Raw genomic sequence first — 15,139 nt, 5'->3', positions numbered from 1 at the left:
TAAATTATAAATAATATCATAAAACGATTGTAAAATCAAATTAGAATAAAATAGTATATTAAACTATAAAATATAAAAATAATCAATGATTTATTTTGTCGATTTTCAACAATCCGAATGATATATTAATAAGTAACTTATTAAACTTCACAAATTTAGATCTTTAAAACTTCAAAAGAATGTCGTTTTCATTAACTGGTTTAAAAAGTTATATAATCAATGTTGGAGCGGAGTATTCCCATTCTGATTATCTTCTCCCCCAAATAGTCACTGTATTAAACACATATCATTTTCAATTGTGTTTTGATCAAATGTCTAAGACATTAATGCTATATGGTACTCTCACTTTCGAAAAAAGTCCTTTAACCTATTTTTTGCCTCTTATCTTCGACATTCCTCAAAACTATCCAACGAACCTTCCTTTGGTTAAAACTTCTCTCTCAGCAGTCCCTCCACTCCCTTTATTCTCTATCGATCAAAATTCGATACTTATTAATTATATCAATTTGGTCCAAGACAACACTCTCACTTCTATTTTTAACGCGATTTTGACGCAAATTCCTCAACTTCCACTCAACTTCCTCCCGTTCGCCCCAACACCTCTAAAGGCCCCTACCCAACAAAAATTCATCCAACCAATTCAACCAATCCAAGTCATCCAAAAGACGGAGATGAACACCAGAATACCAGAGGTGCCCGATTTAACACACACTTTACAAAATAAAAAAATAGAAAAAATTGAAAAAGTCGAATCACAAGTTCCTGTTGTCCAAAAACACATTCCAAAAGAATTCAAAATTCTTGTAGGAGAGACTGCTAAACAGGGATTTGCTAATGTTAGAGAGTACTTGGACAATATTAATGCGGAGAAGGAATTGGACGGGATGAAAAATTTACTGACACAAAAAGTCATTAATGACGAGGAATTCAAACAGATGTCTGCACATTTGGTTGTTAAAGACCTTCCACAACCTCCAAAGGAATTTTCTGATATACTCGAATTGTACAAGACTGGTGTAATTAGTCAAGATGATATTATAAAACAAGTGCCAGTGTGTAATGAGAGACGAAGGAAAGTTATTAATAACTTCGAACAGCTGGACGACGCTCAAAAAGTGTTTGCCGAAATGTTTTTGAATGATGAAATCGATTTGGATGAAATGAATTCACTGAATCAGAATTATGTCCAGTACCAAACAAGTTAATTTATTTTTTTTATAATATTTTTGCTGATTTTTTGTTGTGAAAATGGTATTCTCTCATTCAAATAATCATTCAAACATATTATAACACTTTGTGTTGTAATAATTACATTTCAGACTCTATTTTATTGTCTAACACGTTTTTATAAAAACGTATTCTTGATTTTTGATTTATAGTTTTATTTATAGTAAATAAATTATAAAAAATTGGTCACAAATATATATAGAATTGGTAATAATTAAAATATAGTTAAATTTAAATTAAATAATAGTTTATTAATTAAAATAGAGTAAATAATATACAATTCGTTTATTAATACATATTCTGACTTCTGGAAAAATGTTTAATTATCTACACGACAAATTTTCCAATGTTTAAACAATGCTAATGAACTAAAATTCAATAACTCATTGATTTATTGATTAAATTCTTTAATTGAGTATTTATTGTCTTTATATCTTTCTAATTAAATTAAATCATCTTTGGATTGATGGTTTTAATGTTTTGTAAATTACAAGATTTTATTAATGAATTGATATTATTGTATAATCAAGGTTAAACGTGTAACATCAAACTAAATCTAATAATTATGTAATTGAAATTAAAAGAATGTTATTTTATGAATTTTTTTATAATAATCTTTTTAAATTACACCTATTAGTAAATTACTAATAGTAATTGTGCAACGAAATTTAATTATCGTTATATGTTAATATAAAAATAATTGTTTACACATACACTCATTGATTACATAAACAATAAAGTGCAATTGTTATTTATTTATATGAATAGAAGCACCTGTATTTATTTATACAAAATTATATATGATGAGTACTATTAACGTTTGATATATTAGTAAAACAGTAGATACAAAACTAAATACAAGGAAGCAATTATTTAATTATGGAAACACCACGACATCTTTGTACAATTCTTTTTTTTTGTAAGTTCATGTTAAATTCCTGAAATTAATTCAAAATTATTTGTAAATGATAATGGACAAACACTTCAATTCATCTCGAAAATGACATGTCATCATTTATTTAATCAATGAGTATTAAAATTGAATAAAACAATTCTACTTGTGAAATATAATTACTTTAGTCGTTGCTTATAATTACTTTATATTGTTTGGTTGTGTAAACGCATCACTTAAATTATTTATAGAACAAATTGATTAAACAGCATCGATATTTTTGTTTCAAAAGAAACATTGAAAATGCCGAGCAAAAAATACTTTAAAAAATAGAAATTGGATTCGTAGAACTTCAAAAACGATGGAATGACAAAACCGATTAAATACCCATTTTTTCCCTTACAATAAGACTGATTTTTCTTATTAAAAAAATACAAACGATGAAAAGTTTTGGGGAAAGAATAATGAATTAAACCAAAAAACCGGGTCTTTGTAAGTTATAAAACTGAAACACAAGAAACTTTCAACGTGATTTTGGGATGAACTTGGAAATTCGGTTTTTAAGTTTTGTCGACTCTGTATTTTAAGACGAACTTTTATCTACAATTTTCAAATTAAATGGCTCCTTTCGGATTCTTTAAGAAGAAATCCTCATCACACGCCTCTGGAGGTTCGGCACCACCACCTCCAGGAGACTTGGCACCACCACCAGGACTCGCGCCACCACCAGGTTTGTATCTCTTTACTTTCTTGAATCAAATTTTTTGGACTCGTCTGAACTTGTTGTTAATTATGTATAATGCCGACACCCTTCTTTTTCTATGTCACTTATAACTAGGAATGATGCCACCACCACCGGGACCACCACCACCTTCTAACTCTAAGATGCCTGCTCCATCGTCTGCTGGAAGAGGCGACTTACTCTCGCAAATTCAAAAAGGAAAGAAACTCCAGAAATGTGAAACAGTTGACAAGTCTGCCCCAATGATCGAAGGTAAAAAAGGATCTGGAGGAATGGGAGGAGGAATGGGCGGTATGGGTGGAAACCCAATGGCCGCTGCTATAGCTTCAAGAGCAAATAGAGGCGGAGGAGCACATGCACCACCATCAAGAGGAGGGATGCAAAGATCAGCTCCACCACCATCACGCGCTATGCCACCAAGAGGAGGAGCTCCTCGCGGCGGGAGGGGTGGAAGAGGCGGAATGCCACCACCACAGCAATACGAAGAACCACAAGAAGAACAACAGGAAGAGGAACAGCCACAACAATTCCAAATGCCGCCAAGAGGCGCACCACGTGGAGCTCCAAGAGGCGCCCCTAGAGGTGCACCAGCACCCAGAGGCGCCCCAAGGGGAGGAAGAGGCGGAATGCCACCACCACAACCACAATATGAAGAACCACAAGAAGAAGAAGAACAACCACAGCAATTCCAAATGCCATCTAGAGGTGCACCACGTGGAGCACCAGCACCAAGAGGAACTTCTAGAGGTGCACCAGCACCAAGGTCGGCACCCCGAGGTGCACCAAGAGGAGGTATGTCTTCATCAGCACAACCCCCACCACCACCAATGGGTATGATGCCGCCACCACCACCTAATATGCCACCACCACCATCTGGTGGAGATGCACCATCAGCACCACCATCGTCTGCTGGAAGAGGCGATTTACTTTCACAAATTCAAGCAGGAAGAAAACTCAAAAAAGCAGTAACCGTTGATAAATCAGCGCCAGCAATCAGCAACAAACCGTCAGGAGGTATGGGCGGTGGAATGGGAGGAGGAATGGGCGGTATGGGCGGAAACCCACTTGCCGCTGCCATCGCCGCACGAGCAAACAGAGCCGGAGGAGCACATGCACCACCATCAAGAGGAGGTATGCAAAGATCAGCTCCACCACCCGCTGCTCAACCACCAATGCACAGAGGTGCACCAGCACCCAGAGGCGCTCCAAGAGGAGGACGTGGAGGAATGCCACCACCACAACAACGTGAAGAACCACAAGAAGAACAACAGGAAGAGGAACAGCCACAACAATTCCAAATGCCATCTAGAGGCGCACCAAGAGCTGCACCACGTGGAGCACCAGCACCACGAGCCGCTCCACGTTCCGCACCAAGGTCGGCATCCCGAGGTGCACCAAGAGGAGGTATGTCTTCATCAGCACAACCCCCACCACCACCAATGGGTATGATGCCGCCACCACCACCTAATATGCCACCACCACCATCTGGTGGAGATGCACCATCAGCACCACCATCGTCTGCTGGAAGAGGCGATTTACTTTCACAAATTCAAGCAGGAAGAAAACTCAAAAAAGCAGTAACCGTTGATAAATCAGCGCCAGCAATCAGCAACAAACCGTCAGGAGGTATGGGCGGTGGAATGGGAGGAGGAATGGGCGGTATGGGCGGAAACCCACTTGCCGCTGCTATAGCTGCACGAGCAAATAGAGCCGGAGGAGCACATGCACCACCATCAAGAGGAGGGATGTCCCAATCTGCTCCGAGACCAGCTGCTCAACCACCAATGCACAGAGGTGCACCAGCACCACGCGGAGCTCCAAGAGGAGCCCCTAGAGGCGGAAGAGGCGGAATGCCACCACCACAGCAATACGAAGAACCACAAGAAGAACAACAGGAAGAGGAACAGCCACAACAATTCCAAATGCCGCCAAGAGGCGCACCACGTGGAGCTCCAAGAGGCGCCCCTAGAGGTGCACCAGCACCCAGAGGCGCCCCAAGGGGAGGAAGAGGCGGAAGAGGAATGTAATCCACCCCAAGTAATTCATTCTAGCATTGTCTTTTACTTTTTTTTCGCTCTTCTTTTCTTTCATTCTGTTAATAATATCTCATTTTATAAATGAGATACTTTGGTTGATATTAAACTATAAACAAACTTATACAATAATTTATAAAACGTAACAACTGAACTCTTTGTTTCTTTTATAAATCGAATTGTAATTTATAAAATATTAATTTAACTATAAAATAACACAGAATTCTCAATTTTTGTAATCGTTAAAATGCCTTGTGTCTTTGTCAAGTTTTTGCCCCTCGACCAATAACTTTGCCATGTAAGGACCATCAAGAATATACCCAAACTTCCTGTAGTAATGCCTGACTCCAACTCCTGATATGATGACGATCTTATTGCTGCCGTGTTCCTCTCTGGCGATTCGTTCTGCTTCTTGTAAAAGTAATGCGCCGTACCCCATGTGTTGGTATTGGTTCAGGTTCTTCGTGTTGACAGGAATTGCGGTTCCGTAGACATGAAGTTCTCTTATAATTGATGTCTCGCCTTCCAGTTCCTTCATAAACTTGTGTTCAGTCGGTTTTCTGAGTCTCAAAAGACCAATAAGTAAATCCTCTTCAGGGTCTTCATATGACAAAAATGTCTCCCACCCTTCAGACCCCACAAAATCTCTTCGGATCAACTCGATCTCGCGTGCGCCTTTCACTTTCTTCCCAGGTTTTCCCTGAAGTGCTGCAATCCCAACTTCTCGCGTTCGTGTATCGCGACAAGGCCAATTGTTCTCGTCCATCTTTTTCTGGACATACTCCCTCAGGTTGCCTTTGTCCGCACCTGCAGAGACCAAAGGGATTGGAATATCCCTCTGAATTCTGTGGATTCTCACCTCAACGTCAGACTGTTCAACCACGCCTTTCTCAGTCTTATTCAAGATGAGAACATTAATTAACAAATTATAATAAGCTTAGTGGTGTTGTTATTAAGCAATTGTTTTATTATAATATAATTTATAATTTAAAACTATTAACTAATAGTAAAATACAAACCCAAGGCGGCACCAAAGCCAGAATTCTTGACAAAACATCAATAGTTTCCTCAGACGTGTATGAATGGTAGAGTCCTTTTCTCCACATTTCATAGAGTCTTGTTCCTCGAATAACGAGGGTTGGGTACAACTTCAGCCCATCGACTTGAAATTGCCCGTCCGAGAACATTTCGGAATACGTGAACACGTCTCTCTCTGGTGGTACTTCTGGTAGATTTGGCATCATATGTGTAACTATTTTGTACCCAGCGTCTTTGAGTCTCACGTAGGTGTCAGTGCAATCCTTGACAGAGTGACCTCGGTTACAGTTCTTACACACATCTTCGAATATCGATTGCAAACCAATCTCTAAACGTGTTGTTCCATAACGGAACATCTCTCTGATGTGGTCCTCTGAACAACAATCTGGCCGAGTTTCTATAGTCATAGCAACACACTTAATTTTGGAATTCTCGCCATAGTTCACTGCTTCTTCGACTGTTGACGACACGTGGCCCGACAGTGCGTCGAAGAGGCCAAGGATGAATGAGTCTCGATAAGGTTTATCCATTGAAAGAAATGTCCCACCCATAATAATATATTCGACTTTCTCGACATTGTGTCCCAATTTCTGGAGCTGCTCGACACGAGTCCGAGATTGGATATATGGGTTATACCTCGCGCGAACTGCTCTCATGGAAGTTGGTTCATATCCCGTGTACGACTGTGTCGAGTATTCAAAGTCCGAGTCACAACCACCAGGACAATACACACAAGAGTCGCCGCCTGTACGGATGTTAGGGCATCGATGTGGTTTACACATCACGGCAATTGCGACTATTCCAGAAGCAGTACGAACGGGTTTGGATTTGATAATGGGTAATAAGAAAGGACGGTGTGAGTCGGGGATAGCCGCTATGATGTCGACTTGTTTAGGGGATGTATGGAGATCATGCTTTTGTGCCATTTTGGTTTTAAGCCGGTTGACATCGATCTCCTCTCCTTTCTCGTACATATCAATTAATGTCTGGACGATATCATTGATACACGCTACAAATTGAACCGAATTTCTACCGTATTTAGGCGGTCCCTTTCTGCCTTTGATCACTTGAGATTTCATTCTGATTTTTTGAGATTTCAAAGTTTTTTATTATACTCCCATCACAATCTAAAAGTTTTGTTTTCATTATTATAATCACAAAATGGTAAATATTATCAGAAAATGCCAAAAAGTTATTTAAAATAACAAAGAGATTTACAAAATACTGTTTAGTGTTATATATAAAAAAATATAATTTTTCGAAAAATTGAAAAAGGGTTTTAAAAAAAAATTGAAAAAATCAATTGTGAGTTTTTTTTGTGTGTTTTTTATTTTTATTTGATTTAATAAAAAAAAACACTTATTCTCCACATTTATAATTTGTTTAGATTTCAATAAAACAGATTTTTTTTAACAATCTCCAAAAAAATACGAAGAGTTCACTTGGAACAAATCACATTAGAGTAAGTTGTAAAACGTTGTCCCAGTCGCCAACGTCGTTCTTTTAGTCTTATTTGAATAAAAAATAGAACATTCTATGCATTTTTGTCGATTAAACAAAATTAAATTTTGTTTACCATTATTAATAATATGTTTGAATGATCCCGATTTTAAGACATATATCATTACAAATTAAAATAATTTTATCCAAAAAGCAAAAATCAAAAACACCATTTAAATAAAAACTTTAAACATTTTATTTTTTTTTCTGAGATTTTTTTGAACAATTGTAAAACTAGAAATTAAAAAACAAACAATATTATGTCGAACTCGACATCAACGACAACTCAAAGTCATAGTTCACTTCCAGTGCATGTTTTTTCAAGAGCAATAAACATCAATTTTGATGGTGTTGATTTTTTAAAAATCAAGTCCATCGTAGAACAATGCAAAGAAGTCTCTGTTGTGAAGCTTGATCAATCACTTTCGAGATTGAAAGAATTAGAAAATACTTTGATGAGCAACATTAAACAGAGTTATTATGACTATAACAACCTTTCAAATTATCTATACACGAATTTAGACAGTTCTCTTATTTTATTCGAAGAGAGAATAGAAACCGCTTTAAAGATCATTGACTCTGCAAATATGATAATGTCATTGACTGGGCAGTTGAAATCGGTCAATACGCTGATAAAAACGTGTTTGTTATATTTAAAGCAGTGTCGTCATGACAAAGAGACTGATTATGACCATTTAATGGAGTTTTTGATTGACGATAATCTTCTGATACCAGACCAAACCATTACAACACCATTAAATAATACAACGAACAATACTGTAACTGAAATAAGACAAAATGTTATTGTAGATAACAACGACGTTGAAGTATTTTTAAACAACACCGTTCAACAAGATGATTTTACTGACACCCAACAACCAGAAGAAGAAATGAGTGAATCAAGTGTTGATATGGAAGAAATTGATATCACAGCAAATCGAGACAAACAGATAAAAGAATCCCTCAAAGATGAAGACTTTGATTGTACTGGTCTCTGGGATTACCTTGAGGAGCACAAAAAGGAAGATATACACAGCGAAGTCATTACTCACCTTCTTCGATTCATGAGGTTGAAACGAAACTTAACAGCTCCAAATCGCAGAGTTCAAATGTTCCGCCTCTATGAATACATGAAGAAAAAAACTGCACTGGAATCATTTTCTTTTGTATCAAGTCTTACTTCTGCATATTCCAAGGATGTATGGAAAAGGCAGATTGGTCTTGTAGTAAAAGCTCCTGGAAGTTCAGGAAGAAGTCGAGTTTTTTCCGAGGAAGAGAAAAGAAAAATTATCAACTTCATTGAACTACGGGAAGACGCTAAAGATCCAGCTGGATATCCAGAGTTGCTTTCTTTTGTACTAACAACTTTGGGGAGAGAGGATATTGACCTCAAAATGTTGTACACTTCCGTGAACAAAATGGCCAAATTATCCACCATAAAAGCGGAACCAATGGAAGAGGAAAGAGTGGAGGTACAAACAACAGAGATTGTTGCGTATTTTGAGTTTCTCTCCAATTACGCCAATGGTATTCCAGTAAGTTTCATATTCAATTGTGATGAATCAGGATTCCAAAGGTGGGTAGATAAAATGACAAGAACGGTCATTCTTTTAAATAGACCAAGATCTGGTGTTGTCAATGTACCCATTAGACGCGCAGGAAGTCGAACAATATTGATGGCAGCAATTTGTATGGATGGCACAGCACTGAAACATTTTTTCATTATACCAACAGAAAGTGTTGAGAAGGAGCTTTTAGAATTGGGTTTGACAAACAATAAAGCGTGCCTGAAGTACACAAAAAAGCGTTCATGACAAATCAATTATTTGAAGAGTGGATCCGAAGTGTTTTTATTCCCGAGTTGCTCGAAAAAAGAAGAAAACATGGTTATAGCGGTATGTCAATTCTTGTAATGGATGGTTACGGTTCTCATCTTGGAGTAGGCGCTGTAGAAATGTTGACAGAGAATAATGTCAAAATAATACTACCCCCACACTCATCTCATTTGTTGCAAATGTGTGATGTGGGGATATTTGGAAATCAGAAATGGGCATGTACAACTGATAAATCGTTGATGAATGACACATATGGTCACCTTTCCTATATATCTGTACAAATTATGTCGATTGTCAACTCGTGGGAAAGAGTGACCACATCAAAGAATGTGGTGTCTTCCTTTATTGCATGCGGGTTAGTACAGACTACTTAAAAACTTGAGTACAGTATGTGAAGTGGTGCCATCTTCATGCACGAAGCTGAATTGCTTTTTCGAGCAGCAAGAAATTGACAGATGTATGAATGAGATGTCAAATGAAGAAGGCGATAATATCGACAACGTCAAAAAGGAAATATACGAAACTTTAAGAAAAAACGCAAGAGATTGTGCCAACTCGCAATTAGAAACCAAGTGTGGAATGATTTTGTTTAAAAGGAAAAGAGTTAAATTGCTCCAGTTCAACAAAACAATTGTTTACGAGTGATATTTTGTTTGCTCTTTAGTTTGAAAAATCAACGAGTAAAAGATAATTAAAAACTCTTTTTTTATAATTTTATGATGATTATTCAAAGTAGTTTTTCGTTAGTTAAAATGTGTTAATTTATTTTATATGTTAATTATTGTATATGTTAGTATAGTTTTATAGTTAAATAATTACACATAATATAATCTATATTATTATAACTTTGAAACTATACTTATAATTAACCTAAAAAAACTCCAAGGGTTTTACTGATTCTTCAGATAAAAAATACAAGGTCTGTTTAATATCGAATTAACCATTGACTTACGTTATAGGAATTGCGCTCTTCAGGTATATACATTTCTTCAATATTCGTTGCAACTATGGTGCTAGAGGTTTGTTTTATGCACATTAACATCCAAATGTTTATTTTTTCATTTTGTGTGTTTGAAACATTCAGTTTAACTAACATTCAGTTCGTCTAACTTATTATGACATGCATGTTAATTCTACTAAAAGTGTTTGAAGTGACCACACACACTTGACTGACCCATTTCTTATGTGCGTCATTTTAAAGGGGTTTTTGGATTGCTCTTCTGAAAAGAAGGAAAAGAGAACTAAATAAGTTAATGATTATTTTCTAAGTTTTTGTAATGTTTCGAAAAAAAATAATTTAAAATAAAAACAAAATTAAAAACATTTTTGTTGTTTTTACAATGACGGTTATTGAATATATCGTAGAATGATTTCACACAAAAGAGAATATTCTAAGCGGGACAACGTTGGCGACTGGGACAACGTTTTACAACTTACTCTAGTCTTTTTGGTATGAATGAAAATGAACTAAAAGGACAAAATGAAACTAATAAACAATTAGAAGAGACAGATATATTTGAACCATACTTTACTATTCAAATGGTTCCATTGCTCCGCCACCTCTTCGAGGCTTGAGTTCTTTTCCATACACTTTTTATCAATAGTTTTAAATAAGAAATTGAACCATTCTTTTTGGACATTTATGGTCCCATTGCGTGTCGACACCTCGCACATCACTTTGCTATCTTTCATGTTCTCAAAATCTTCGACGACTCTCTCAAATGTCTCAAAAATTTCAATCTTTACTCTGAATTGACTTTCCAACTTGACTTTAGCTCTATATAACAATTGTCTTCGGTCAACGACAACAAAATCTCTGACTGGAAATGACGGATTTCCCGTGTAAATGTACAGCAAAAAAGCCTCCATCTCATCTTTTGTCAAACTCACATAAAGACTCTTCGACTGGGTGTTTACCTTCTCGAAGATTTGTGGTATCCGACACCTCAAGACGTCGCCGCTGAACTTAAAGAAGTCGATTCCGTTATTCATCACATAGTCATGCACATCACTTCTCATGAACTTCCCAAGAAGTCTCTGCATCGTACTAAAGAGCACTTGAGTCAAGTCAAAGACGTTAATAAAGTTGTTCTCGCAATAGACTCCGCTCTTGTTGAAGATACAAGCCCCGTTGTGTACCACCTCAAATTGTTGTGGAAGGCCAACAAGTTGTTTAGTCACGAAATCGATCACAAAATGCGGCTTAGAAGACTTCGCGTCTTTCACGAAGAAGAAGAGTAAATTGTCGGAGAGACAGACACTCTCAATTTCACTGCTTTCCCATTCTAACGCACTTGGACTCACTTCTATTGGAATTGGTATAACACTGTCTTCTCGAACTATTTCAACGTGAATTGTATTGATATCATTACTATCATGAGGCGAGAACGAAACATATTTCCGTCCATTGTTATCATATCGGAAGATATTACAAACAACAACTACAATGTCATCGTCGGATGTGATATAATCAATTCTCCCAAAGTCATAGACAACTCTTTTCATCATGAAAGAAGTACTCAATTCACTCTTCCACAATTCGTACGTCTCTTTGTGGTCAAGACCAGGAAGGGCACAGTAACATGTATTCCCACAAATGACACTGTTTTGTTGATTGATGAAATAATTCTTTGGAAGGTCCTTTTCACTCTTCGAAACAACATCTACGACTTTCATTGAATCTTTTCGTACTATCAAAAGGGTGTCCCCACTTCCTAAGACACTCTCATAGTCACTTTTGAGCTCAAAGAGATCTTTCCCAGTCACACTGACGTGCATCTTACTATTCACTTTACTCACCACAACACAATGACTATTGGGAACAACAAGAATATCAACACCTTCAACATACACCTCAGTCTTCTCTCCTATACTCATCTCATGACTCTTCTCTTCTAGTAAGAGAAAGCAACTCTTATTGTCTTCAGTCTGTTCTATGTATTCAATGGCCTTTTTATTGGTAAGATCGCGCTTTGTGGCATCAGCACCATGTTCTAAAAGCCACTCCACAAATCGCCAATTGCCCTCTTGAACTGCCTTATGGAGCGGACGACCCCCATCTTCCATTTGGTCGACACAAGTTGGGTGGTGTTTGTAGATGATCTCGTTACAACTCTCATTGAACGAGTTGAGTCTGCCACATTTCGCGCCGTTCTCTAACATATATGCGACGGCCTCCGGGTTTGTCGTTGCAGTCAAATTTACAGTGAAATAATCAAATGGGTATTTGACAACTTTAGAAATGATTTGCGAAGCCTGTAGAGTCGATTCGAGAAATGCCTCAAGTATCTTCGTCGAGTACTTATTCGCATTGCTATCACTTTCATTGTGTTCAACACGGTGATCAAAAACAGTATCTGTGATATCCACACCAACAGGCTTTCTCCTGCAAAGAACTTCCAACGCGGCAATACTCTTTTTCTTCAACGCAGTTTCGATGAGTGAAATGTCATTAATGATGTGACACGGTGCTGGTGCCATTTTCAACGCCGCGTTTATACCAGCGATATCATCAATTGCACCAATAGGAGTTCTACTAAATTCTTTGATCGGCAACATCTGTAAGATCTTGCGATGGCTCCGAGTGAATGGAGACGAGACAAGTGCTCTAAATACACTTTCATCAATTTCATTGCAACAACTTTTGAGTCGTTCGAACTCTCTTGGGAGGTGTTGGAAGGCGCATTGTCTCAGACAGAACTGATTTGTCATTTTGATTTGTTGTTCGACACAGTCGGCACTCAATTTGGAGATGACAGTATCAAACAGTTCGTCGTTTGGGACCTTTGATAACGAGAGAAGTAAAACGGAGATGTGTGACATGAGCGGTGGTGGAAGATGTCTTTCCAACACTTTTGGGTAATTGAAGTCGACAAAATTCTCGTAGGTGTCATGCGTCGGGACACTCGTCACATTCGACACGGAGAGCGCACTGAACGGACTCATTTCAAACCAAATCAGCGCGCTCTCCGCATCCGGCGGATTTGGGATTTTCACGCTTCCAATTTCGAAAAACTCCGACGAGAAGAACAAGCAGATGTCTTCCGAAGGAATCGGATATGTCGACGTCAGGGTGTATATCGTCTTATTCACAACTGTGATATGCAACGACCCAATACCAATCTCAAGCGCCACGCGCGCACTCATCGCGCGCACCTCAACGACTTTCCGCCGCGTTGGAAGAGCCTTATAAAAGAAGAATTTGATCTTTGAGTCTGATGTATTGACTATTGTGTCTCCCAAAAATAAGACTGAGTTTTGGTTGAGTGGTTCGAAGATGGAGTTCACGTTGTTTATTTCATTTCTTATTGGTGTCGAGAGCTTCAGACTCTTGAAAATGTCGAAAATTGACTTTTTCGAGGTCTTTGAATTTTCAGACGTATTTGATCTCTCGGAGTTCCCGTCTAAAATTGGGTTCAATGAATTTGAAGACGCGTTCTTTGCTGGTGGTTGAAGGATAGCGCTTTCATTGATATTAACGTTATCTGCAACATCATTCAGTGGTTCAACGAATTCGTCGACGTGCAGTTGATGGTCTGAGAGTTCCACTTTCTCGACTTTCTCTGGTTCAACCTTTTCAATGAAAAGAGAGAAGGGGTAATGCTCAGGACCAAAGAGTTGAGTGAATTGAAGAGCAAGAGGAAGTTGGTTTGTTTTTTGATACAGCGATAGAATCAAGTCGACGAGTGGAATGTGTTGATTATAAATAGCAACAGCAAGAAGTTCCGAGTTGAGTTTCGGGGAGTTTGTCTTGAGAAAGGGGTGGACTAAAGGAACACACCCTTGTGTCGCAGCACATAACTGAATCAGTGCAAGACGGTCAGGGTTCTTCTCTTTAAGATATCCCCGCATGTGCTCGCGGACGTACTTCTCATCTCTGTCCATGATGTGCTTTAAAGCCTGGTCGTCAGACATCAATTCACCTCGTTTTCAAGTTCACTTTTTTTCATTTTATCATCCAGTCGACTCAATTCAGTCAACCAAATAAACTTCGATGAATGGTATTATAATTAATTGTATTAATATTATTAGTTTGAAATAAATTTGTTTGTATTGTAATTAAACTATTAATATACTATAATATAGAGTTGTTAAATATTGTTTCATAGACTTAAATCTGTGCTCAAAGTGATCTTGCGATATAAACAGAAAATATATCAGTTGATCTTTTGCGAGGCTTCTTCGGAGGACCCTGGGTCAAAAATGGCTTGAGAAGTCAATGTTCGGTGGTAACATTCTGTTGCCTTCTGTTTTGAAGAGTCTGGTGTCAGACAGTACAAAAAGTCCAAAGTGCGGTCCATAGTCGATCCAATTGTGTCCGAGGTGCGCATCGGAGTGGGTTTAGTCTGGGAGGCTTTCAGCGATTCCATAGGTTTTGCAAATTTTTCTTGTCATTTTTCATTCTCTTGTTTGTTGTCGTTCCAACTTTTTAATCTTGAAATTAATATTAATTTCAAAAAAATTAAATTTTATTAATTGGTTAATTTATTCTTTATATATGGTTTTAATAAAAACAATAGTAATTTATAATAAAATAACACAATTCTATAATAAATTCGAATCAGTTCAAAAATTTATTCATTTTGACTAAAAAAATAAATATTCATTTTAATATTATAATTTTACCATTCGGTATATTATATAACTAATTATATTATTTATTGATTTTACTATACAAACAATTTATAAAAAAATGGGTATCGAATATTAAGTTTATAAAAATACAATAAATTCAAATCACTATTTCAATTATATAAGAAAATAGTTAAAAAATTAAATTATATTATAAATGATCAATCAATTAGCACCACTCGATCTCTTTTTTGTATTGGCAATTTAAATAAATGGTAAAAGTAACTTCTTTTTTATAGAT

General features: G+C 37.1%; 4 protein-coding genes across 4 annotated transcripts; 2 read left to right on the top strand and 2 right to left on the bottom strand.

Moving 5' to 3' along the window:
- Positions 1-326: 326 nt before the first annotated feature.
- On the top strand, positions 327-1,205 carry EIN_306440 (hypothetical protein; the record flags this gene model as incomplete). The annotated part of the gene is made up of 1 exon (XM_004186016.1): positions 327-1,205. The coding sequence occupies one exon, from the start codon at positions 327-329 to the stop codon at positions 1,203-1,205; it is 879 nt and encodes a 292-aa protein (XP_004186064.1).
- Positions 1,206-2,737: 1,532 nt separating this feature from the next.
- On the top strand, positions 2,738-4,888 carry EIN_306430 (hypothetical protein; the record flags this gene model as incomplete). The annotated part of the gene is made up of 2 exons (XM_004186015.1): positions 2,738-2,849; positions 2,958-4,888. 2 exons carry the CDS (start codon positions 2,738-2,740, stop codon positions 4,886-4,888), a joined length of 2,043 nt encoding a protein of 680 aa, XP_004186063.1.
- Positions 4,889-5,120: 232 nt separating this feature from the next.
- EIN_306420 (elongator complex protein, putative) lies at positions 5,121-7,011 on the bottom strand (the record flags this gene model as incomplete). Its single annotated transcript, XM_004186014.1, has 2 exons — positions 5,121-5,753; positions 5,914-7,011. 2 exons carry the CDS (start codon positions 7,009-7,011, stop codon positions 5,121-5,123), a joined length of 1,731 nt encoding a protein of 576 aa, XP_004186062.1.
- A 3,753-nt stretch (positions 7,012-10,764) lies between these two features.
- EIN_306410 (hypothetical protein) lies at positions 10,765-14,181 on the bottom strand (the record flags this gene model as incomplete). Its single annotated transcript, XM_004186013.1, has 1 exon — positions 10,765-14,181. The coding sequence occupies one exon, from the start codon at positions 14,179-14,181 to the stop codon at positions 10,765-10,767; it is 3,417 nt and encodes a 1,138-aa protein (XP_004186061.1).
- Positions 14,182-15,139: the final 958 nt, after the last annotated feature.

Source organism: Entamoeba invadens (genome assembly GCF_000330505.1).
Source record: "Entamoeba invadens IP1 unplaced genomic scaffold scaff_1105074724509, whole genome shotgun sequence".
NCBI classification, from domain to species: domain Eukaryota; phylum Evosea; order Mastigamoebida; family Endamoebidae; genus Entamoeba; species Entamoeba invadens.
This window is presented reverse-complemented; position numbering and strand designations above follow the sequence as displayed.